The 27,568-nt window shown below is 42.0% G+C and overlaps 1 protein-coding gene across 4 annotated transcripts in view; it reads right to left on the bottom strand.

Moving 5' to 3' along the window:
- EMB1441 (zinc knuckle (CCHC-type) family protein) overlaps positions 1–27,568 on the bottom strand; it is a 171,253-nt gene that overhangs the window by 122,488 nt on the left and 21,197 nt on the right. For all 4 annotated transcript variants that reach the window (XM_087685885.1, XM_087685886.1, XM_087685883.1 and 1 more), the window contains exons 2-4: positions 21,076–21,188; positions 13,083–13,179; positions 11,787–11,911 (exon numbers count right to left, since the gene is read on the bottom strand). In XM_087685885.1, the coding sequence (XP_087542011.1) occupies positions 11,787–11,911; positions 13,083–13,179; positions 21,076–21,188 (335 nt within the window). The remainder of the gene's footprint in view (positions 1–11,786; positions 11,912–13,082; positions 13,180–21,075; positions 21,189–27,568) is intronic.

Below are 27,568 nucleotides of genomic sequence, written 5' to 3'. Positions count from 1 at the left end.
GTCTCCTCTTTTCTTCAACTATGGTCGATGGTAGCCAAGAGGCCACATGAAACAAATCTCCATGCTCCAAAAGTAGCAGCTAAAAACTTGGCCTCAAAACTCCTTAAGTCTCTCATCATGACCTCCTGAAAGATCTAGGGAGTGCTAGGCTCCAATTGTCTTCTATGTAGGTGTAAGAGACTGAAACCTCCATGGCAAACCTTTCCTCCAAGGTTCCTCACCCAAAGGGACCCCCTAACAATGAGCTTAAGCAATAAGGCTTTGCTTTGACTTTGCTTTGACTATTTGGGTCTTTGATTTCAAACCACCTCTAGATCTACAATGTGTAATGACATCCCAAGCCACCTTCGCTCTAGCCCTTGTCTCATCCTAACCAAATAAACTTCCTAATGAGGCACCTCACCTCATCTTCACTTTTTCGGAGTCCACCATTCTTGCTCATTCCATGAACAAGGACCTCATTGCATTCCTGCTCAACTTCAACAAGGCATATGACTACGTGAATTAGGACTTTCTCAAGAGCACCATGATGAGGATGGGACTTCTAGAGCAATGGGTTAAGGAAGCTGCTGCCCTTTATTCCTTACCACATACCCAAGTTCTTGTCCTCAAGGATAGAAGAGGGAGATTTGGCATCCAAAGGTCAATGAGACAAGGTTGTTCACCAGCCCGTTCTTATTCCTATTTGTAGCAAAGGCCATTTAGTCTTTCTTGACAAATAGATCAACTAGTATTAAAGACATCAATAACTCATTTATCTTTTCTTTAGATAGGAATGACAGCAACTTTAGGGCCTTTGACCCTTAAGAAACCTATAGGACAATCTTACTAGATTGGGAGATACTACAGTAATTAAATAACTAGGAGGGGCCACTTTGGAAGGTGTTGAAATCAAGAAAGATCAAAATTGCAAGAGTGCTCTCAATTTGGCAAGTTGTGGCTACTTTTTGGCTTATGTAGGAGATGTCAAAATATGACTACTGTGAAAGCAAACTAGAGAGACGGTAGGGTTTACAAGGAGAAACACAAAGCGTGTATGCTAAACACTGAGAGAGAAGAGAAACTCAAAAATTATGGAAGAAGAAGATGATGAATGATAAATCACTAAATCATGCTAGCTGAATCAAGCTGATGCAACGGAGCTAAAGCCCTAAAGAAAACTGCACTGTCTTGTCTAAATCAAGTGGCAACACCTATGGGGAATCTCCGTAGTGAAGGGAGCCAAAGGCAGTCCTCTAGCAGTAGGATATCAAAGGTAAATGCTGAAGGGTGAAGGAAAGGACGGCCAACTATAGAGGGAGAAAAATGCAGTCCTAATGAGCTGTGAAAGATAAAGGATATGCTGAAATCTCTCCGAGATGATAGCTACTACCAAGGTGACTGCTGGGCTGCCAGATGGAGAAGAATGTTGGGTGTAAATGCCCTCTACGCATCTCCTGGGTATATATTACTTCATACACGTGAACTCACCCTAGCGGGTGTAAGTGTACCGTACCTCAAGTATAAATACATTCTCTTATTCTTTGTGTGCACCACACTGGTACACACCTATCCATCGACTCCCTCTCACACTATCTCACTGTCGACAACGACAACGACAGTCGAAACGAACAGTCAACAAGGTCTAGCAAGGCGATGCGACAGACTGAAAGTCCCACAATGTGCACGCGACGTGGCTGCATGGACTGACATCCGTCAAACGGGCAGGTCAACGGCCCATTTTCTTTAAAAATTCAAAAATTTTCACTTCATTTTATTTTCCCCTCTCTACTGGGTGTTCACACATACAAGCACACAGTACAAATCTATGCAAATCTGTTTCTCAAAATTTGGGGCTTTTCCTTGGGAAGATGTATTGATGCAATTGGAGCAGATTCACTACAAAATTTTTAGGGCTTTTCACATTGGTGATGTATTTTGAGTCGATTTGAGACTAGACAATGAAATTTGCAGCAGATTCACTGCTGAGTGGGAGTTTTTTGAGCTTTGGATGCTTCAAATGTTGAAAAAGGGCAGCTTCTCTTGGTATATGTATTGCTGAATACTCACTATGCAGTGAAACAGTGGTAAATACAGCATGTGGGTCATTGCAGTTGGGTATTATGGTGATGTATTACTAAAGTGGGAGATTTCTTTAATGTAAATGTATCAGATTTGATTCATGAATATGTTGTAATCAGTACTTGAGACTGAAATTGCAGCTAAACATCTGCTTCTTGGACACCTTGGAAGGACAAGAGTGTGTACTTACTGATACAATTCAGCAACCTTGCTATTGGCTGAAAGCATTCAGTCCCTTATCGCAGTTGTGTATTGCTGAAGATGGTTGGCAGTGCATCTACATCTGACACAAAGAATCTCTTTGAGATTCGTAAAATTGATCGCAATGGTTTTGATCTTTGGAAAGATCGTACGCAGGGTATACTTTTTGTAAAGGATCGTGATGATGCTTTAGCAAAACATAAGCCTCTTGCTTTGTCAAATGAGGATTGGGCTAAAATGAATAAAAAGGCCATTACTTACATTAAAATGGCCGTCACAAATGATATCTTAGTCGATATAAAGGGGCTTGATATTGCCTATGTAGTTTGGGAGAAACTCAAGGCTACTTATGAGAATACAACTCCTATCAATCAGGTACATCTCATGCGGAAGTTGGTCAACTTGAAGCTTGATGAGTCTAAGCCTGCCTCAGAGCATTTGAATGCTTTCACTGGTATTTTGAGTCAGTTACACGATGTAGGTTTGCCAGCTTTTGATCCTAAAGCGAGGGCTATCTTCTTGCTCATGACCTTGCCCGATTCATGGGAAGCATTGGTTGTGCCATTGAGCAATAACCCCAACTTGACATTTGATGGTGTGCGTGGTTCTATTCTAAATGAAGAGATTAGATGCAAGGCAAGTGGGAAAAACAGTGGATCGGCCTACAATATAAGAGGAAGAACTGAAAAAATATCTAATGCTGCAAATAAAAACAAAAATTGCAGCAAAAGCAAGGAAAAACAGCAAGATGTAACTTATTATCAATGTGGTCGCAAAGGGCATAAAAAGCCCGATTGCAGGTACTTTAAAAAGGAACAAGAACGCAATAAGCAAGCTATTGCAAAAGACAAAAAGAATGACAAGGATGATAGCTCTACCCCTAAAGAGACAGAAAAAGCAAATGTGGTATCTAGTGTTGTTATTGAGGAAAAAGAAGAGGACAAAGATACCAATTTGCTGGTTGCATTTTCAGATCCACTCGCTATGACAGTGGAGGACATGTATATCACTAAAACAAATGTGATAGATGCTTTGTTGTCAACTCATGATGGCTTATCACAATCGTGGATTGTTAACAGCGGTGCTTCATTTCATGTAACTCTATCTCTAGAGTGTTTTTTTACTTATGCAGAAGGTAATCTTGAAAAAGTCTACCTTGGCAATAATCATGCATGTGATATTGAAGGAATGGGGACCATACACCTGGCTCTAGAAAATGGTCAGGATATTCCTCATGATGTTAGGTATGTATCTAGCATCAAGAAGAGCTTGCTTTTTGTTGGGCAGCTAGACAGCAAAGGTTACTTCACTACTTTTGATGGTGGAATGTGAAAAATACAGAAAGGGTCTATGCTAGTCACTAGAGGTGGTAAAAAGAGGGCTCTATATTATCTCTACGGCAAGGCACTTCTTGGAAAGTTTGTTGCAGTTGTTGAAGTACAGTCACAGATGGAGTTATAGCACAAGCGTCTTGGACACATGAACCAAAAGGGTTTACACTCACTTTCTTCACTTGGAAGAGTTTATGTGAAAAACTCAAAGCTTGAATTTTGTGATGGTTGTGTTCTTGGTAAACATGTAAAGAGTCCATACTCTCATGGAGCCTCTAGGAAGGCATGTATCTTGGATTTAGTCCATCCTGATGTATGCACCATGCCAATAAAAACTCATAGTGGTTTGCATTATTTTCTGTCTTTTATTGATGACCATTCTAGAAAGCTATGGGTTTACTTACTTAAGCAGAAAAATGAAACACTGGATGCTTTTAAAAAGTTTTATGCATTAGTTAGTACTCAAAAGGGCTTAAAATTAAAATGCATAAGAATAGATAACAAGGGAGAGTATGTATCTAAAGAATTCAATAAGTTTTGTGATGTCAATGGGATTAAACAGCTCCTTACAGCACTTAAAACTACGGTGCATATTTGCAACCAATCTCCACATCGTGCACTTGAAAGTGGTATCCCTGAAGAGGTTTGGTCTGGCAAACTTGCTTCTTCATATGACCACTTAAGGGTCTTTGGCTGCGAATGCTATGTACATGTACTTTGGAGATGTACACATACCTGTTTTCATTAAATGCTATGTACATGGAGATGAAGGTGAAATGGGCTATAGAGTTTGGGTTCCAAGCATTAAAAAGGTGCTACGCAGCTGAGATGTGGTATTTAATGAGTCAAAGCTGCTAAACAATGTCACATCTAATGACTTAGACAAAAAGAAAGTTAAGTTTCAGCATGATCACTTACTTGAGCAGCCATCACTCACTGAAAATTCAGCTCCTTTTGATGCCGATTATGACAATCAGCATATCATTATTGAGCCAAATGAAAATGGGCAGCAAGGGGATGCTGAACATCAGCTTGAACACCAAAATCAGCATGCTGAAAATGAATTACAGCAGCCTGAAATTGTATTACAGCAACCTGAACACGCAATTCAGCAGCCAAACAATGAGGTCATTGACGTTCCCTTGGATGTGGATCCATTACCTGATAACACAGATCATTGGGTAAGAAGCTCTACACGTGTCAGAAGACCTATACAAAGATTTGATCCTTCTTTGGACTACATTTTTCTCACAGATGAAGGTGAGCCTCTTACATATAAAGAGACCTTATCATGTGAATTAAAGAAAAAGTGGGAGCTAGCTATGCAGGAAGAAATGAAGTCATTGTATCAGAATGATACTTGGGATTTGGTTGCATTGCCCAAGGATAGGAAAGCCATTCCCAACAAATGGGTCTATAAAATCAAATGTGTGGATGGCAAAACCAAATACAAAGCCAGACTTGTGGCTAAGGGCTATACACAAGAGGGCATTGATTTTAAGGAAGTGTTTTCTCCTGTTGTCAAAATGACCACTCTTCGAGTGTTATTTTCCATTGTAGCATCTATGGATCTTGATCTTGATCAAGAGGATGTTAGAACTGCATTTCTGCATGGTGATCTAGAAGAAGAGTTGTACATGAAACAGCCTGAAGGCTTTGTTATACAAGGAAAGGAGCATTTGGTATGTAAGCTTAAGAGAAGCTTGTATAGTTTGAAACAAGCTCCTAGACAATAGTATAAAAAGTTTGATGCCTTCATGCTCTCACATGGATTTAAAAGGAGTAGTGCAAATCACTGCTTATATATTAAGAAGGTTGATGATGGAAGCCTTATTATACTTGTGCTTTATATGGATGATATGCTTATTGCTGGTAAGCATAAAAGCCAGATTAATGCATTGAAAAGACATCTGAATTCAGCCTTTTCCATGGAGGATTTGGGTACAGCAGAACATATTTTGGGCATGCGTGCAACACGAGATAGAGAGCAATAGCTCTTATTTCTCTCACAAGAAAAGTATACCAGCAAAGTACTAGATCATTTTTCTATGGCCGATGCTAAGCCTCCTGGTGTACCTTTTCCACCTTATCTTAAGCTTAGCAAAGCAGATTACCCAAAAGATAATACGGCAACCAGCTCTATGAAGGGTGTTCCTTATGCTTCACTTTGTGGTTCACTCATGTATGATATGGTTGCCACTAGACCTGACATTGCTTATGCAATGGGAGTTGTAAGCAAGTTCATGTCAAATCCTGGCAAAGCACATTGGGAAGCAGTGAAATGTATCTTACGCTGATTGTTGGATGTGATTTGGATAATTATTCCAAGTGCTTGTGTTTGATGGTAAATGCATGGCAAGGGTCAGTAATGACAAGTAGCCGTGGGAAATAAAGGAATGTTTCACTGGAAGATGGTATAAGGTTGATTGCCTTGATCGTACTTGATTCCTAAACGGATTAATTAATGAAAGATATTTTACACGGGTGAATTATCTCAAAGATCGCGCCACAGATTATCCCAAGGAGCCGAAGGTCGAGTGGTGAAAAGGCCAACCACGGAAAGTGTCTCGCTCCTAGGTCACTTGGGGTCAGTGGAGCTCTGGACATCCCTTGCCTAGACCGGAACGGAATTGTAAACTGCCGTAAGCCCAACGTCTAGAACCTTGGAAAATCCTATTCTAGATAAAGGATGGAAATTATGGTGCCATGTGATTTGGATCGGGTACTTCTGTTGGACAAAAGGGATACATAATTCTCCTGTATGGGCAGGAGACAAAGATTAACTTGAAGATAAATTAAGGAACTTATTTGTCAAAAGAACTGCTTGTTTTGTTTTCGTGTCAGTGCTGTAAATTACGCGAACGAACCCTATTCCCTAAAAGGCTTAATTAATGAAGCTGAGCCCCCTTTGAATCCCTCTCTAAGAGAGATAGGAAATCAAGAAACTCATGGATCACACCCTCTGAAACATCAAAAGATAAAGGAAATGCCACCAACAAGGCCAAAGAAGGTATCCGGGGGCCCTGTGGAACAAAGGCTACGTAGCTCCCATGGATAGCCTCTCGAACCTGAGTAGAAGAGGGAGTGGAAGGAGAGGTATCACATAGAATCTCCTCAATGCCCACGTCGGAATCGGCATCCATGGAGCAAGACAAGGGAGGTGAGGAAATGGTTGGGGAGCCACAAATGGACAACAGTCATTGTCTCTCAATGAAGGATATTGTGGAGCCAAAGAAGTGGAAGGAATCGAACAGCCTCCATCTCTCGAAGAAGCAGAGTGACGTGATGTTAGTATCCAATTATCATTCTCTCTCAATGGTGTGAACTGCAAAACTGCAGGCCATGGCCATGGAAGCCATTGGACCTAAAAATAAGTGCGGGAAACCTCCATAGCACGTTGCGGCAGTTTCCAAGAGGTCAGGGTGCCTGATGATCCTCCTTTTTCTTGTAAGGACTTAGTCGGCATCAAATGCGTCTTATTCCCTTGAGTGTAATACTTTGATAGTGAATGCAAAACAATCTTTGTGGCCCAAAAGGGACATGTGGCACCAAGAGTGCCAAGTAATATACACATATACTCTAGTGGTGTAGGGAGCAAAGGTCAAAGTCCACGGTCTTTCGTGGTATAACCATCCTTGCCGCAATACGAGCACCCACTGGACTATTTGTCAAGAGAAGCCATAGCACCAGAGTGTCAATCTATAAAAAGGGAGGGTGGGAGGGAAAAGTAGATAAGGATAACCCCTAATGATGCACTGGAAATGGGGGGTAATCAAAAGAAATTATTGCTCCCACAACCTTTCCTTGCCTTCTCCAAAGCAAAGGATCTTCTTGGCTCTCTGAGCAAATCTAGCTCTGATACCATGTCAAAATATGATTGTTGTAAAGCAACACAAAGTGTGTACAGACAACACTAAGGGAGAAGAGAAACTCAGAAAACACAAAAGAAGAAGATGATGAATGATGAATGATGAATCATTGAATCATGCTAAATGAATCAAGCAAATACAACAGAGCTGAAGCTTTGAAGATAACTGCATTGTCTTGTCTAAATCAAGCAGCAGCACCTATGGGGAATTTGCACAATGAAGGGAGCAAAAGGCAATCCTCTGGCAATAGGATATCGAAAGTAAATGTTGAAGGGTGAAGGAAAGGACAGCCAGCTGTAGAGAAAGCGAAACATAGTCCTCACAAGCTGTCAGAGATGAAGGATATGTTGAAATCTCTCCGAGGTGATGGCTACTATCAAGGTGACTATTGGGCAGCCAACTCGAGAAGAAAAGGTAAGAATATCTAATAAAGATCTCTCCGTGTAAGTGCCCTCAGACAGGTCACCACTAGGCAACCCTTCAAGGGTAAAGAAAACACAAAAATGCAAGTACCTTCTCATGAGGACATGTATTTTTAAAACCTCACTTAACATGTAAATTAATTTTTAATAACATGGTTAAGTAAATGTTGCACATGTGAGGTGTAACTAGGGTTAAAGTAAATTTACGAGCCCGTGATCAGAATTGCTATAAGTTATGCCGCACAACTACTTGGTGGTATATGGTGCCAGTTGTTGGCACTAGTTGTTGACCTAGGTCATTCATTTGGCCATAAGTGTCAGTTTGGTGACACTAGGGAAGTGGTGTCTAATAGTACCTAACGCCAATCTGATGGTCAAAGATGACATAGAGACACTCAAGAATAGAAGTTGCCAAGCTAATCTAATTATTGATCAGCCACATTATTTTTCAGGGGACCGAAATAATTATTAGATTAATTTTCAGTATTTAAAGACTGAAAATTAATATATAATTATGGATAATACTGGAAAAACCATTTGGGAAGGCTGTCTTTTGTCAAAAAAGCCCATGTAAGTCTAAAAAACGTATTTAGAGACTGGAGAGAGGCATTTTTAGTGTATTCAGCCTGCAAGAGAGAGGAAGGAGATGCTGTTGGTCTGATTTGCAGCCATTGGAGGATCTTCTGAGGCAACCAAGGGCAGGAGAAGACCAATCAACAGCAAGTGACGGCATCTATAGGCTGTTGAGATAAAGCAACAGCAGTAAATGACTGGTTTTAATCAATTCTTTGCATCTACAAGCTGTTGAGACAGGGCAGCAGCAGTAAATGACAAATTTTCTTCAGTTCTTCGTCAAGAAAGCCTGAATTCTCTCTCTCCTGAGCATTCTCTCTCATCTCCCAGCCTTTCTACATCCTTGCTCCGAAGATTACAGCATTGAGATCACTAGAGACTAAGAAATTTCAGATTTCTCCGGTGTAAACCCTAATCTGCAACAGAAATTAGGGTTTAGTAGCAGCCTCAAGCAGCATGCCAAAAATTGGAAGCTCCAACACTTGGATTCAACGGGACTGAAGCTGATTTTAGCCTATTCGAGTGGATGGACCAGAAAATCATTGAATTTGGGGCTCTTGGATGGCGCCCCCACACTATATAATCATCCAAATAAAGCCTTGTTGGGGCTGTAAATGGAAACCAAAATAGGAATAAAGTAGAAAAAATGTACTAAATGACTTGGTGGCCCAACAAGAGATTTCTTGGTAGAACAGGGGCCCAAAACTACCTTTTGGACTGCAAGGTTTCTCTCTCCTCTTCTAGAACTCTAGGAAGTTTCCACGGCTTGCATCTCTTTCCAAACACCTCCTCCTACCAAACTAAGAACATGACCTTGTCCCGACCTGAAACCCTTCATTTTGAACACCCTTGTGATGCATGATGCTGGAGATTTTTGCCTCTCAATCTGAAAAATCTCATGCGAAATACATCACCAAGCCTAGTTGATTCAAGCTCACCTCCAATTCAATATCCTTGCTCCACCCTGCAAGCTTCAGCTTGGGCATTCCCACCAACTTCTGGATCAAGAAGCCTCTCAAGAGTCTTGAGAAGGTAAGCTATTACTTAAGACCTTCGCTTTATAAATATATTAGATCAATTCCCACCCATGGGGTCAAGCAATTCACTAGTTCTCCCAATCATTGCTCAAGCTATTTATCTACTCAATGAAAACCTTTCTTTCCAAAACTTGATCGAGAAGCCTTTCTTATTGCCATGAAGCCATTCTACTAAGGCTCTTGCACTTGGAAACAAAAACAAGTCAATGCATGAGACAAATGGGATGAAATTTGTAATTCAACTCTTAAAGATTGTTTCTTATTTCCTCCTTTTTGTATGCTTCAGTATGCATCCTCTCAATTGCTATAATGCTGGAGGTGTGTTGCATAACAAGAGAAATGATTCCCGCACGTGTGGATGCTAAGGGAGGAATTGAAACCATAATGGAGTGTGTGAAGCTACACTAGAGTTTGCTAAGAAAGCATTCAAAAGTGTATAAACACAACTAATACACTGTGAAACTAGAAAAGAACACAAAAGAAAAAGAAGTAATGGATGAATGAATACAACAAAGATGAAGTAGCGGAGACTATCCAATAGTTATTGTCTCTCATGGGAGCAGACTGAAGGAGTGTCGGATAGTGTGCTCTTCCAAGAATGGATCCCAAGTGCAGTAAACCACCAATTCTGAAATAAAACTCTGATTTAGACAGCTAACAATAGCAGGGCAGCAGGGATGTTCAAACACAGCAGTTTGTGGGACTGGAATGACCAAATGCAGCAGTGCATAGTCTCTGATAATGTGTGAAACAGCTGGCAATCAAAACAGAGCCACCTCAAGAAGAACTGAGAATAGGCAACTGCTGCCGCTGGTGATGTCAATGCTGGACCACAGCATGGAGCCAAAATTGTAGCCTCAAGGATGGGGAGATAACAACCAACAGCACCTGCTGATGAAGTTAAGTGCTGAGACTGAAAATGCAGCAGCTGGGAGTCTTCCAGAGGCAGGGCAGCAGCTCCAGGAGGGTGGCAGCAGCACTGGCAGCAGCAAACCGGGCAGGCTGGCTAAGTGGCAGCAGTGGATGACTGGGTTGCACCTTAGCAAGCTGGGTGGTAGCTTCTGTGGCAGGGGTGTAAGGTTGATGATGATGATGAGAATCCAATGCTTGCACAGCCTGAGAATGAGGAATGAGGATGGATGCCCACAACATTTCCTTATATAGGGAATTTTTGGGCATGTGTCACGCTACCAAAATGAAATGCATGTTTAATGAATAGATTTCTTTGGGGCTTTTTTGTGGAGCTAAGTTAGGACTAAATGCATGATAATTTCGCATTAATGCTGTTCTGAATTTTGATTTCTCAATAGGGTTAGCCCCTCTCAATTCAAAAGATCTTGAAGGGGTGCAACCACCAGCTCAAGAGCACTAATCAACTCTGAGAACACAAAGCCTAATGTATATGCCCAAATTACCCTTATACCTCTTTGAAATATGGTCAATGTGCCACCAATGAATGATGAATCAAGGCACAGCACAGTAAGTGGCCAAATCCTAAGTTCTTTAGATCTACAATGGATCTAGAGACGGTGCATCTAATATATGGGCCACAATGATGGACATCAAATACACTCAATGTTATGATGGGAAAGAAGAAACTCTCTTTAAAACCCCAAAGGGTGAAATTTTAAAATGAACAAAGAAGCCCTAAATATATATAAAACTGACCTTATATAGTCTAGGCCTAGCCACATAGGAAACCCTAAAACATAACATCTAGTCTTAAGTCTAGATACCGCCTACAACTAGGTCATGAAGCTAAGTATAGCACTCTGTGACAGTGTAAATTGTTCCCTTCACTAGACAAGAAAAAATCATTAGAACAATTGATTTTGGATATACTTCCTACATACAGGAAAAGAGTGGAGAAAAGATATCGATATGCTAGAATATGAATAACCAAAGGAAATGGTTATTCCAATACATCTAAGCAGTTCCGGATGTACTATACTAAATTATCAGATTTCTTTTCAAAAATATTGAGTTTGCAATAACTGTATCTAACTTTCCTGCACTTAAACAGACAGCCTCCAGCAAAAACTAGTTTTCAAATTGACGTTTTCAAAATGATGAACGGGTGCCATCAAATTTATTTCCATAGACAATGTAATGAACAAACATATAAATAAATATATAACAACCAAAGATGACCACTGCTCTTATCATAACCAAAGATGAGGACTGCTTTTATCATAACCAAATGCCGTACATGTATTCTGTATGCAAAAGTTCATCCAGATTAACATGCACTCCTAGCATATTTCATGTAATGGATTCGATGTGTGGACAAACCTGTGTGTCCGTAGTAACGTAAGAACATTATATCCACCATCAGTCAGCAAGAGATTCCCTTGAGCATACAGCTCTAAGATGATGTGGTAAGCACCTTCCCCCAGTCCAAATTGAAAATCAACAACCTTAAGTTTCAACGATAAAAAATAAAATATAAGCTCTCCACAAGTTTTGCAAGTGTGTCAAATGCTTATTTCTCTATCAATAGCAGCATAGCAAATGATGACAAAATAAATTGAATCTCTAGAACTGGGGACGGGGACGGGGACGGGGACAGGGCCAGGGACGGAGACCGGGGACAGCCAAAAGCAGGGGATGGGGACGTTGACTGGGACGGGGGGAGGCGATGGCATACATAAATAACATTTCAAATTTCATAGTTACCAAATGTATGCATGTGATGTGGTGGGTGGATGTGTGGGTGAATTTGTACTACCAAAGAACATATGCATGTGCATGCACACATGCATGTACTTTCCATTGTAGAAAAACTGTGTGTATAACATGGGCTGATTTGATATCACTTCACACGAGAGTGCTGATTTTGTATGTGTGTATGTGTCACAAAAGGGGAAGAAACAAAGATAACTAACATATTAAACTCCTTGGAAGAAGGCTGAGACACCCCAAAAATCCACCCACCAGAAAAAAAAGACCCCTGTCAGCAGTCCCCAACAAAAGGATGGGGTAGGGGACAGGGGGACGGCTGTTGGGGCTGGGACAGGGGACATCCCCCATCCCATTTTGGCATCCCATTCGACAATACATCCAGGACAGCCTTTCCATGTTCCGGGGGCCCAGAACGGCCGTTCCCTGTTACTATTGATCAATCCCCCACTAAAACCTGTGATCTCTAAGATTTTAGACAATACTCAAATATTAACTGCTAGTCGTTTGTCCAAAAAGTGTCTTACAGTAGCTGCTCTAGGCTGCTGATAGTTTTTCTCTTCCCAGCTCTACAGCTAAGGCTTAGAGCTATGCGTGTGCACAAGCTTAATTTCTTCTTTCATTTTAAAATTAACATCATTCTAATTTGGATATGTTTACCACCATGTTGAACTACCTCAGCAGCAAAGCTTTTGTTATATATAGCACACCCATCACAGGCAGAAAAGGTTTTCAGTAAGTGCACTGGCATGTTAAGCACCGACGCATGGCCATATTCAAATGTGAAACAACAGGAAGAGAAGGAAAGACCCTGCTCAGTTGTTTTACAGTGCACTCAACATCTTAGTTGCAACATTAAAGCAAAAGAAACATGGTTCCATATATTCAAAGGGCAAGACGGATACTAACTCTGTCCATTCCAAGTTGCCGCACTTCTTCCAGCCTCTTTGTTCTTATGTGCTTTCGTAATTTCAATGTAAAACCCGAAGGCGTGGAGCTTTTGTCCCTGCAAAAGATTGAATAACTGAGCTGAAGTTCTGTTTCTCAACCAAGTAAAATTTTGAGCACAGTTAAGCATGTGTCTATCCATGTTCTCTCCTTTTTCTCCCACTTTTTTGGGCCCTGCCTTTGGCACATAAGTTAGATTTATTGTCCTTCATATGAATGTGACCATCAGCTGTACAGAGACTAGAGAGTTATCCATAATCAAAGAACATGCATGTGATGATCAAACCTAAGGGCCTCAGTATAGTTGAATACAACTTTATCAAACTGCACATACGTTGAATTTATCATCCTTCATATGAATGTGACCATCAGCTGTACAGAGACTAGAGAGTTATCCATAATCAAAGAACATGCACCTGATAATCAAACCTAAGCACCTCAGTATAGTTATACAGTAGACTGTTAAGGTGAAAAGTCGTGTTGAAAAGAAAACACTAAAGGTCTAAAAGTTTCCATCTGTAAGATATTTCATCAGTCCAGCAAACATCAGGTGCAACAGTTGCACTCTAGCAGTAGTAATCCCCTCCAACAAATAATGTTAGCATGCATCTACATGATTTCAGGCCACATTACTCCTGCTGCTGCCTGGTTTTGAAACAATCTAAAAGTTGGTTTAAAATATTTTCATTAATCCGGACAAGCGAAAGGTAAAATGCTAGGTGTAAATGAGAGTTAACTGAGCTGTGTAAGGTGCCAACTTCTAGTGCACTCAGAAAAGCACAGAGGGAACAATGGGGGAAATTTTGCAAAGTGTATAAATACAGCAGTAAGTTGCCCAAAAGGTCAGAGATACAAGAACTACAGTCAAAATACGCACCTCAGTGTTGTCTCACAATCTCACATAGTTGCAAACTGCTTCGCTGTATACAGGCCTCCACCATACACATTGTTGTGTTGTCCATCATTTTTACATGCCTATAGCATTGGCCACTGGCCCACTTGGTCTGACAAGCACGAAGGGGTAGGGTGGTTAAGAAGTCATATAAAAGCACTGGTGGGCTCATTGTGCCACACTAGGTGTAATCACTACACATGGACATTAGGCTGTGAGGCAATTGAATTAAGAAGTGATATAAAAGCACTCTGGGCTAATTTGTGCCACACTAGGTGTAATCACTACACATGGACATTAGGTTGTGAGGCAATTGAACTCAACCTCCAAAACAGTTATCTCGAGGGAGTAGGCTGCTTGGGATGAGAGGTTTCAACCAAAGGCTTAAACATTTGCAGGAGAATGGATGAGGCTTTGGTGGAATGATGCACAACTGTTGTTTTTTCGATCCTACCTACATACTAAGGATCACCAATGTTTCGGGTGACACCTTGGGCCTCTTTTTACTTGTATGAAACACATGATGAGATTGGAGATGTTACACTTTGCCAATTCTGGGTAGTGCTCGATGTAATTCATGTGGTGTGTGGACACTTATTTAAGTGTCAAAGTGTGGTGTGGCCACCTTGTGTCTTAGGACGTGACACTAGGCCCTAGAGTTAGTTAAATTAACTCTAGTTAGTGTGGAAGGTTGCTAGGTCAACCTTAGACCTTAGTTGTATTTTCATTCTCTTATCTCAAAGTAACATCTACACTCTCTTTTGCTCTCATTATCACTATCTACAGTCTCTCACTTCTCTCTCCTCCATAGCCAGTTTCAACATCAGCCACTCAGTCTTCAGATGGTGATGCTTCATCAACATGTCCTTTACAGTGGCAGGGACTAATCTTGCTAGAGTCTAAAGGGCATGGCCCCAAGGGAAATCCTATAGCAATTGTTGGATGGTTGCGAAATCTTTAGAAAGTGCTCCTCCTCCCAGCAAGACTTCCCTACCACAGTTGATCCCTACCACCTAATCCCAATTTCTCACATAAGACTGTCTTATCTACTTGTGGACTCCTCGTGCTAAGAGATCAAACCAGGGATGAAACAAGAGTGAGTATCCAAGGAAGATGCAAGGGTGTTAAGCACAAAGCAGCCTCATGATCATAGATTGAATTAGGGACAAAACAAGCGAGTATCCAAGGAAGATGCAAAGGTGTCAAGAACAAGAAAGACAAGAACACGTCCCAAGAGTACAACAAGCAAACCTATCCACCCCATAATTCCTGAAGTCCCCAACATGGACCCTATCAAGGATTTCTAAGAGGCTGCCTCCCAAAAGCTTATAATAATCGCTAAACTAAATAGCCCACAAATAACACGACGTGCCAGCTGTTGAGAAACACTTCACACTTCACCCGCAGTTTGCGTTTTTGCGTTTCTGCGTTTTGCGTTTAGGTTTTGCAGCCCCAAAAAGGAGAGCCATCCTAGACTCACTCTACCTATTTATAGGTCATTCTCTCATTCATTCCTCACGACTGATTCATTCAATCTGTCACCTCTTCTCTTCAGCCTCTCCACTACCCTCACACGCCTTCAGGAGGACATTGTGGTTCATGGTTCGTGGCTGTGTTCATCATCTTCCTTGTGCTACAGCACCCTTGTTCCCTTGTATCACATTCACTCCATGATTTAGAATTTCATCATTCCATTCGTCATATTTTCTTCTCTCTTCTCTTCTCTTCTCCATGATTGCCGAGTTCACTCCGTGTTCCTCCCCGCAAACCCTACTATCTCGCTGGTACATCATCTTTTAACATGGTATGAGAGCTGGATCTACTCAAACAACAACAAAGATCCTCCACTCCAGTGAAGGCAAAGACTGGTAGCGGGTTCGGCATCCACTTCTATTCTTCTTCCACTGCATCAACATCTCGTTTTTGCAGGTTTCAAGTGCTTTCAGCTTGCTGCCCACACCCCTTTCGCGAAGGACATCGCAATCTCAGATGTCCCTTGCTGTCATCTACAGTCTAGCACCTGTTTCCAGCCTTCCACCTACAGTTTGCAGCTGTTTACAGTAAAGTGACTGTTGCTGATCACTCTCCATTTAGAAAACAATCTCATTTTTGCATATTTCAAGTATTTCAGCTTGCTGCCCACACCCTAGATGCAAAGGACATTGCGGTCTAAGCTGACCATTGCTGTCTATAACAGTTTGGTGCCTGTTTCCAGCCTACCACACACTGTTCGGAGCTAATTTCAGCATGCTAACTGTTGCTGCTGGTTTTTCCTGCGTTTTCAGTCTTTCTCTCTCCTGCAACCTGCGTTTTTAGTCTTTCTCTCTCCTTCTCACCGGAGAAGACAAAGACCGGTGGTGGATTCGGCATCAACATTTGATTTCTCTATCATTTCTGCTACGCAATGGGAGATATCCTTCTTCTCGCTCCCACTTTTCCTTATCTAGTTTACCACACTGGTACCATGGCGTCTCCCCCAATAGATTGCCCTTCTATTGGGTGTTCCTACTGCAGCACGAACGGTCATCTCGCCAAAGACTGTCAACATCAACCTTTGCTTCCCCACCCCCCAAAAGTATATGCGTCTTCCACCAGACACTCCTTGTGCCACCTCTCCTTTTTGGGCCACAGAGATCATTCTGCATCGGCTGTCAAAGTATTATGCTCAAGGCAATAAGCTGCAACTGACACACACTAAGTCCTTTCGAGCACATGGAGGCTCTAAGACCTTACGAGGCGATAAGCCCTCCCGGAGACCACCCCATAGCGCAGAGGTTTCCCCCACCCACTTTCGGGTATAGTGGCTTCCACGCCCCACATCTCCTCCACAATCCACTCTCTTGAGAGCCTCCGACTGTTCCCCACCCTTGGCTCATCCTGAGCCTCCTTCTTCCCCACCCTCTTCCACTCAGGTTTGAGAGGCCACTTCTAGGTGCTTTCCAGCTTCTTTTGAGCCCCAAATACCTTCTTTGGTACAACCGACGACACTTCCTTCGTCATCAGATGATTTGCAGTCCGTGAGCCATGAGTGATTGGATTTCCTTTCTCTCTCAGATTGGGATTCAGAGGGGGATTTTCTTACTTCGCCCTCAGAGGGGGCTTCCAGTTCTTCTTCCGCTTTAGAGAGGGCTCCTACTTCTACTCCATCCAATTCAAAGAGGGACCCTATGTGCCATGAAGCCCTTTCACACACCACCACCTTCCACTTTCGAGGAGTGGCTCTCCTTTGAGCAGTCATTTCCTCTACTCATACCCAGGATCTAGAGTATCTACATAGATCAATGCCCTTGGATCTTCAGCAGCGACTTGGTGGCTAGGCCTTTGTATTCCTTCCAACATGGAGTCACGGAGCTAGTGACTTCTCTCCCGAGGTTGAGTTTCGGGTTCTACAACTCATCTTGTCTCTTGACTATCTTCAAAGGTCTCCTTTCAGGTGGTATTCTCAAATTACAAGGTAGATCTTCTTCGTCCCTTGGTCAACATGGAGCCATCTCCCGAGATCAAGTACGCGCATATCCTTATGGTTCTCGGAACCACACAAAGTCCGACATTACTCCTTGCATTACATGTTTTCATCATCTTTGTACTAGGACTGTTAGGCAAGTGAACAATTTCCCCACGAGGGACACTGTCCAAGTGGCACCTACTGCATGAGCATTCTTCCGCATGTAGCATTGCATCTCCACCTCACTCTTCTCTTGTTCCCCTTTTTGGGCCTAAGAGGAGGTGTTGAGAAACACTTCACTCTTCATCCGAAGTTTGCGTTTTTGCATTTCTGCGTTTTGCGTTTAAGGTTTGCAGCCCCAAAAAGGAGCTTCATCCTAGACTGACTTTGCCTATTTATAGGCCACTCTCTCGTTCATTCCTCACGGCTAATTCATTCAGTCCGTCCTCCTTGGGCTACACATGCAACTACCATGCTCATGCCCATGCCCATGCCCATGCCGAGTCAACCCATACCCACTTTTGAATCCACTGTTCACACATCCTACATGCATGGTGGGCACTCTCGGGTTAATCCCCAAGTGTACTCCACTCCCCAACCCTACCCACCCTATTCCTCATTCAACACTACCACTCCTGTTGCTACTGCCAAGAATGCCTTCAAGGATAAGACTCGTTTTAATGGGTCAAATTTCACCACTTGATCTAACTTTATGCAATGAGTGCTTGAACCTCAGGGTCTTTGGGACCTAGTCGTTGGTCTAGAGCCTAGGCCCGATGGCTCACCCTAATTACATCCGTCGATGTAGAGCTCAAAATACTACAGCCAAAGTTGAGTTAACACAAGGTTGCTCTTGAGTTCAATTCTCAATTATAGCACTTTTCCCTTGCATCGGAGCGTTGGACTCATATCCTTGATCACTATGTGGCATAAGATCGAACCCAACATATCAATGTTGATTTTGAGCTTCAAGAGTTTTCTATTAAGCAAATGACCTGAAAGTTGGCCAAATGTAGGCAATTACTTGCACTGAGTTCACCATTACGAGCTCCCCCAAGTCACATAATGATCAAGTTACATTCTTTCTAGACAACCTACCTAAATAATACTTTCACTTTATCCAGCACATAATTTCGTTGCCTCACTTGCCAACCTTCTATGAGTTCGAATGTCCGTTCTTGCATTGCACAGATCAAGTCCACAAGAAGTCCTCCCCACATCCTTATTCAAAGAGGGGTCTAGTTGCCTCTTCTTCGCGAGGGAAGACCGAATGGTGGCCAAAACTCTCAAGATGTGAAGGCAACACAAAACAAGAGTGACACCCCTTCCTTAGACGAAACAAAGAAACAAAACCCATATGGCAGCAACTCCCTAAAAAGAATAGACTTTGCACACTGCCAAAGATCAAGCCATGTAGACAAGGAGTGTTGTACTAAGGCCCAAGGTCTCCCACCTAAGAAACCACAAGAGGCCGTGACTCCCTCCACTCCCCTTGGAGAGTCAACTAGGGCTACGCCTCCCGCTACTGCCCCATCTACTCCTTGTGGCATAGCCGCCATTGGACATGTGGCACACAAACAACCTCAGCAGCCCTTATCTTTCAATATTCCTAAACGCTAAAGTGACTGGTCTACTTCTCCCTCTCCCATAGCACTCTTTGCATCCATTCTGAGGTCTCCTTTTGCACCCCTACATAGGACTATTTTCCCACCTCAACATGAGTTTCCTTGGCATTGACCTACTGATGGCCATGTGTGACGGTGGCCACACACTTAGGCTAGCACCCTTAGGTCACCCTACAATAGTCTCACACTTAGCACTCTTAGTTCTTTAGGCTAATGAGTTAGGGCCATATGCTACCTTGTCCTTAGGCTTTCCTTCGTTTGTCTTCCGCTGCATCCACTCATTCACACATTCATTCACTTTCTTTTAGCTTTACTTTTGAAGCATCTCACTACTAACCTTTGTTTTTGCAAATTCTAATCTCTTTTTCAACGTTTTGTATTCTCAATCTAGGACTAATATGCAAGTTTACACCGGTCCGGGTCTTGCGGCTTGACTCAAATTGATTCAACTAGTTCTTGCCATAATGCCGCCTCTTCAACCTTCGGCCTATCCTTCAAAAGGAGAGCTGCCAACAATGGTGAATTGAGATACTATTGATGATCGATGTGCAAAACATCCACAAGACAGAAAGGTTCCAAGTTGGCATTTGCCGCCTCCAAGAAAGCTACCTCCTCATCATCCTCCAATCCTTCCACCATATTGACGGTCTTGGTGGGGAAGTAATCTTGTTTAATAAAATTGGACCTTGTGATGACTTGGATAGATGGTTAGCTGATCTCCCTTGAGTCTACATATATCGCAAGGTATTTATTTGCTGCTGTCACTTCTTATTATTGCATAGTCACTAGTTAGTATGTAGTAGCTAGTAGCTACTGACCATTCTTTCCTTTAAGGTTTTGGATTTTTTCTTACTTTAGAAATTTGAAATGATCTTTGCAAAAGCTTCATGAATACATTGGAAGTTTGGCTTGTCATTCATCAGTTTGAAACTTTGCAATTAACAATTATACATGTTGAAACTTGAGTCTTACAATTCACTACTGACTCTTGCTGACAGCTTGTCAATAGTTACTAGTAGCCTAGTTACACAGTAACTAATAACTAGTCAACATAATATCGACAAAGAATCACTTCAACCTGCATCAACAAGTTTTCATAGGAAGGAAGTAAAAATCTTTGATTCAGCAGTCTTTGCCTCTTCACCCAGCTGTGAGGTGCCAAATGCAAGCATGAAAAAGTGGTAGAAAATCCCTAAACCTAGAAAAATGCAGCTCCTTTGCTAGCCATCGCTTTCATGCAGTTGCTAAATGCTTCCCACATGACAGAACTTATCCAGAAAATTTCTGAGATTGTTGCGAACTGCCTTGAGGATTGGTCTTTCAATGAAATTGCTACTATAGTTTGATACTTTCACCTCCTTGCCTCATTTACCCAGGTAAGCAATGAATATGCCAGCACCACTTCAGAAGTGTAAAATGATTAAATCATCTTCGTTTCAAACCTCTAAAGCTGAGATTATGTTAGCCACTACACAATGAGAAAATTACATATCAACATTAAAAACCTCACATTTCCTGAAATTCTACACTGCAAATCCCATTGAATGCAGGTAGCAGCTTGCACATCAATGACAATAGTTTTAAACTTTTGACAGTCATGAAAGGTAATCGACCTATCAGTGTTATAGGCAAAAGCTTACCATGTATGGCAGAGGAACAGCATAGCTATGCAGAATTTTATTTTTCATTATATTTATCCCTCACAGTCCATGTATTAAAGATTTCAAAGTATGCAAATTAGATCGCCAAAATAAGAAAGAACATGCAAACTATGCAAACAAGACCTAATTCATTTCCAAGTTTACGTATTTAAAACCCAAAAACTTCTACCTTCTGGGCAGTAACTTTTATAAGGAGAAACTTGTCCAGAGCTGATATGCAAAAAACTTCAAAAATCCAAATCAACACTGGCACTAACTCACTAATAGTGACCAAATGGTATAAGACATAGCACAGGAAATGCTACAGCATTCGATACATGAAGCATATTACCTTGCAAAGGCAGTTGTGTGGAAGCGTATTCCACTCTCAACAAGTAGCAAGACTTTTTCACTTTCCCCGGATTCAGTTACTCCACTACTTTTCATCAGCTTGAAAATGTATGTCTGAAAAGATCATATTCCAGAATTGACAATTTTCAAACTTAGTCCACAAAACTAGGAAAAAGCTTCAATCTTTTGTTTGCTTAAACATATCTGTCTAATCAACACCAAAACACTCATAAAGTGCAAACAATCATCCCGTGCATGAATACAGATTTGCATAGAGACACGTAGAAGACATGACACAAAGACAAATCATGAAAAAAACCTTTTGCAACAGTTCAAAAATGCATTAAAAAATCCGATCAATGAGCTCAACTCCAATTTCAGCTGTACCGATCTTCAAATCTTCACATGAATCTCAAAATTGATGGGTCAGCATTAAGCTAATATTCAATGATTCAGTAGAAACAATCTTCTATTTGTACTGTAAAAGTCAGGCAATGTTGTTGCAAAAAGAAGATTATCATTGGACATATTTTTGACGGTCTCCAACTAACAAGGGACATCTGAACAAGCTAATATCTCGACGCTCAAGCAATCCTCCAAGTATCTCCAACAATCGCTCAGACCTTTTGTACCCTTACACTAGTCACTGCACCTACGAATGAGGTTAGCAGAAGAATCCTATAGATGCAACCAAACTCCTCTATCAACTCCATCACCAAGCCTAGAGAGAGAAACGATCCATTATTAGTGAAAATAGTCGGAGTTTTGTGAAAGCAAAAATCGCTCAGACCTTTTGTACCCTTACACTAGTCACTGCACCTACGAATGAGGTTAGCAGAAGAATCCTAGAGATGCAACCAAAGTCTTCTATCAACTCCATCACCAAGCCTAGAGAGAGAAACGATCCATTATTAGTGAAAATAGTGGGAGTTTTGTGAAAGCAACCAGGGGATGCCTGACTCTAAGGGCCTGCAAGTGGCATATCCAAGGTCCAAGTGGCTGTCATACATACATAGAGGATCCCCACGCCTATCAAGATATTTCCATGGTAATCATGGTATGGTTGGAATTCTCCATTTGCCCACCAATTTGTGGGTGAAAAGTTGTAGAGAACCCTAACTTTGTGCCAAGGCCATAGAACAAAGCCTTCCAAAAACCCATTAGTGAACTTGGAATTGCGATTAGACACAATCCTTTTCAGCAAGCCATGCTCTCAAAAGATCTCTTTGATGAAAAAGGAGTGGAAGTGGTGCCTTCCCCTTGAGTGTCACACAATGCTCCATACCCCCGCTTTGCTAAACCTGACTGAGTCAGCTTTAATTGAGAGGCATCTCGGTAAAGTTGCAACAACTAAGGATGGATTGCTAGGTCATCCTCTTCCATCCACTTTGCATCTATTGGCAAAACAATATTGAAGCTTCACCAAGAAGCATATGGAAATTTTACCTCTAACTTTACTTGCCTCGAAACCTCCACTACTTTGTAGGCCTTTCTTCCCCTTAAGCATTGGGATACTTTATACTTTCACACTATTGCAATTCCAACTTAACTAATATGCAACATTGCATCCAATTCACTAGCCCCTCATGTGTATCTAACATGCTAGGAGTACCAAATGCATGGGGAAACATTGTTTGCATACTTTGGACCATTGCAATGTGACTGTGCATGGGAATTTGCATATTACCAGCCATACCAAGATACATTTTCCCATACATTGCATGCATTACTAGCAGCATTTTTCCTCATGACCAACACTATACAGAGCATTTGCATGGCCAACATTAATACCATGAGTCCCAAACACAATGGGCTGCATATATGCATTGTCAAACTTACCACTTTGTGCCCCAGCATCATGCCAACATTGTTATACATGGGGTTATGCATATTACCAGCCATACACGAATACATTGGGCCTTGCACACCATGCATTGGTTGCTGCATATGGTTACGAGTCGTGTCATATATCCCTGTATATGCGGTCCTTGACCCACAATAGACAGGAAACTAGTGCCACCACCAATGTATCATGGCTGCTCCATCATTGCATGCATACCCTGTTGTCCAAAAAGCATTGGATTAGCACTTCCAAGTTGGCCTTGCATATGCATCAATTGCCCCACTGGCATCATTTGCTTATGCTCACTACCCACATTTGGAACATCATGCTATTGTATTGGCTCTTCCTTCGATGCATCTTGCTGTCCTGAAGCTCTTGAAGATGATTCCCTCTTCTTGCCTTTATCGCCCTCCTTTAAGGCATTCAAAAAGTGCATGAACTGAGAATAATTTTCCAATTGCACAAACATTTTAGCTACTGTCATCAGCTGATCTTTAAAATGGTCATCAAATTCCTCTTGCTCTTACTGGTCAGCAGCTTCTAAAGGCCTAGAAGAACCCACATTTTGGTCTAAACCAACATTATCAGCTTGTTGTCCATGTTGTGTGCCTTGTCCAAAATCAAGCATTGCTTTTCTCCGACACTTTGTGAATTTTCAGATTGAGAGGCATGATCCCTGCTTGATCCCATCTCATTATCTGAAGACATTCTTACTGTAATGCTCAAATAAATACAATTTCAACACTAGAGCAAAGCTTATGACCTTCAATCACATACCTCAGGCCCACCAAGTCAAGGGAATTGAGGGTATCCCCGTGATGGAACCATGAAACCAACCTTCTTCCATGGATAGGATGGTAAATAATGTGATTAAGCACTATTTACAACAAGCATAAAATTCATGTAAACTAAAAATGCACACTTTACCACTTTAATCTTGGACATTGGACACCCGATTGGCCCCAAAATTGGTGGCCCTTGTGTAGTATTTCTTTATCTTGTATTGCAAATGGAAGGAGTACAACTAAGATCCTCTAATCTTCTCCACTAATCCAAGTGTCTCTTATTGTCAAAACTAACCGGCAAGCCTCCAAATTAATTTTCCAATTTGTTTGCTTTGGGATTAACCTTCACCTTGCTCCTTGAAAGACAAATTCAGCCCCAAATTTAATATGGGTTGGCTAGCCTCTTGAATCTCCCTAAAATTCTTCAATTTCAATTGTTGGAATTCAAGTCCTAGGCTCTCAATTCTGAGCACGCATCCTGAGGTGACTGCCAAACCCTAATTTCGAGATTGACCGAAATCTCTTCCTTTGATAGCTCAAACTACTCGAAAATACTAAGATAACTTGAGAGATGACTAGGGGATGAGAGAGAATGCTATAGAGAGAGACATTTTAGAGTTTCATCGCAAGAAACGTTGAAAAGCTACTGCTGCCTTGCTCAAACAACCATGGAAGCTGTCACTTATAACTTAGCACCACCAGAAAGACTATTGCCCCCTCCTGTCCGCTATCACCTATACAAAAGGACCTTGGGTTGTCATTTTTTTCTGGAGGGCTCCAAATTCTTGTCGCATGTTGTAGGACTAATCCTTGGTGGCTACAAATCCCATCAATAGCCTCTTCTTGCTCTTTAACAACCTTCTTCTCACTCCAATGGCTGGAATATGCTTCCGCCAACCCCTAAAAACGTTTTTCCCACTTGCATGGGTAAGTTTTGCCCAGTGGCAGCCTTCTTATCCCGTTTTTCAGCATTATCCACCTTACTAAATTAATTTTCATAATATTAATTCTAAAAACTAATTTAACGATTATTCTAGTGCTCACAAACCAATTTTGCCGACCAACAATCAAATTGGCTAGGCCGATTTTTCTTCCAAGTATCCCTAAGCAGTTATTGTCAAAATGACTGAGTGACCAGAGAGAGTAGGGTTTGTGGGGGAAAATACAGTGTGTGTACGGTAAACATAGAGAGAGAAAAGAAACTCAGAAAGATGGTAAAAGATAAATCATGCTAATGAAGTGAATCTGATACAAGGGTGTCGTAGCACGAAGGATGCCCTGGAGTGCAAAAAGAATGCCAAAGAAGCCTTTCAGTCTGCAAACGCAAGATGAGGAGGTGTCGCTTGGAGCAAGAAGACTGTTGTCGAAGAGTGAGGAGCCTCTAAATCTGCACACAGGGATAAAGAGTGGTACCTACGAGCAAGGAGACAGTTAAAGAAGCCTCCGTCTACAAATCCAAGCCTGAAGAGCTGACACCAGCTACTAGGAGTGATGCCAAGTGATGAGGATGAGCCGGATGCTGAAAATGCAGATGAAAACAGCCTTTAGGAGTGAAAACGCTAGCTATGGAGTGGCGCCTGATGAGTGGAGAAGTAGCTAGGAACCAAAACACAAGGTGCAACAGCCTCTGATGATGATGGATGCCGACGCCTATGATGGAGGAAGGCCGTCAGCTACAAAAGAACTCCACCAAGCTACAAACGCAATGTGATGGTTGACGCCTGATGGGTGGATGAAGTCGCCAGTTGGAGAAGACTGACGCCAAGATGATGAAGCTGCCACCAACTGTGGAGGTGAAGCGTCAGTAGAAGATGAGATAGGCTACCACCAACAATATAGCTCCAAAGATAGTGGAGACTAGCGCCTAATGATAGGAGGTGAAGGTGATGGAAGGAGAGAGTGTTAGGAGACTAACGGAGAGAGAGGAGGAAAGACGGACTGAAGGATCAGCCGTATATTATGAGTGACAAAGGCAGCCTATAAATAGGCAAGAGACTATCTAGGATGGTGCCCAAAGAGACTATCTAGGATGGTGCCCAAAGGGACGGCACCAGCTATATAGGGTGGCACCACACTGTGGGCGCCCAACCCCTTTTTAGGGTTGTCCACTGTGTTGGGATAAAGGCCCGTTTGACCTCTGTGTAAAGTACACGCACATTATTTAGCTATACATGTGAATGCACCCTTACGTGCCCTAAGTATAAATACATTTTATTCTTTGTGTACCAACACATTGTTGATACACTCATATCGCATCATACTTTCACTCTGCTCTCTCTCTCTCACTCTCGCACCGGCAATCACACTCATACTCACTTCTCGAACTTCTATTGCATCGAGCTAAGCTCCAACAACTGGTATCAGAGCTTACAGTACAAGATCATTGGGCGTGCAAACGGCTGGAGTTCGTGTCCAACAGGGAGTCGGTTGGAGTTCGTGACCAAACTCGAGTTGGGTGCCACGAACTGCTAACCAGCGTGACCAACATGGACCAGTGGGCAGCAACGGGCGCGTAGTAGGCGCAACAACCAGCGGGGAGTAGGCGCAGTGGGCAGCGGGCAACAGACGCAATGTGCAACAGGGACTGCGCAACGTGCAACGGGGACCAACGGACGGACATGAGACAAGGCACGCATGGGATAGATGCTAGCGGGCTGTCACTCACGTGATGCGTCTGACGGGTCAACGGACCCCCGTCACTCCAATTTTTCTTAAATCAAAAATCTTTTTTCTTCAAAATCTCCTTTCAATTTCCCCTTTTCTTAACGGGGGTTCACGCATTGGAAACACAGTCGGCAATTCTGTTCAACTTTGAGCCCGAAAATTTAGGGCTTTTCTTGGATTTGATCTCGTCCATGCTTGACAGGAACGTTCAGGTCAGAAATTGTAAACATTGTGTGTGGTGACCTCAATTAATTTGGGGATTTTGCCAAATAAGTCAAAATTTTGCTCTTTTGAGTAAAATTTCTTAACATTGGATCCCAAAAAATTGGGGCTAAATTTCTGCTCAGCTGAGTCGAATTGGCTGACATTTATACAATTTTGGACCGGAAATTTTGGGGGTTTGTACAGAATTTGGTAAATTTTTGCATTTTTGCCCGTGTGGTGGCTGGTTCATGTACAAACAGCAGAGACTTATTTTTGGTTAAGGAAGAACACCGAGGTGTTTGCTAATTCAGCTTGTGCGTTTGCATTTCAGGGGCATTTACTCTTGTGTTCGTGATAAAATGGCTGCAACTTCTTCCAGTTCAGACATCAAGAGTTTGATGGAAATCAAACGGTTTGATGATCATGGCTTTGCCCTTTGGAAAGACCCTATGCAGGGCATTTTGTTCCTAAAGGATTGTGAGGATGCTTTGCAAGAAGATAAACCCGCACTAATGTCTAATGCAGATTGGGCCAGAGTAAACAAAAAGGCTGTTGCTTACATTAAGATGGGTGTCACTGATGACATCTTGACTAACATTAAGGGTTTAGATATAGCTATATGGGAGAAGCTGGAAACTACCTATGAGATCACCACACCTGTTAATCAAGTGCATTTAATGCGCAAGTTGGTGAATATGCAACTGGATGAGTCAAAGCCTACAGCTGAGCACTTGAGTGCATTTACATGCATTTTAAATCAGCAAAGTTGAAGGCGATCTTTTTTATCATGACACTGCCTGACTCCTGGGAGACCTTGGTGGTTTCTCTCAGCAATAACCCCAATCTCTCATATGATGGGTTGAGGGGTTCAATTTTGAATGAAGAAATTAGACGTATGTCTAGTAAAGAAGGCAGCAACTCAGCTTATAATGTAAGAGGCAGGGCTGAAAAGAAAAATGCAAATGCAGGACAAAGAAACATGAGCAAGCAAAGGAAAG

This window comes from Lygodium microphyllum, chromosome 10 (assembly GCF_053477565.2).
Source record: "Lygodium microphyllum isolate KBCC chromosome 10, Lygodium_microphyllum_v1.1.10, whole genome shotgun sequence".
NCBI classification, from domain to species: domain Eukaryota; kingdom Viridiplantae; phylum Streptophyta; class Polypodiopsida; order Schizaeales; family Lygodiaceae; genus Lygodium; species Lygodium microphyllum.
This window is presented reverse-complemented; position numbering and strand designations above follow the sequence as displayed.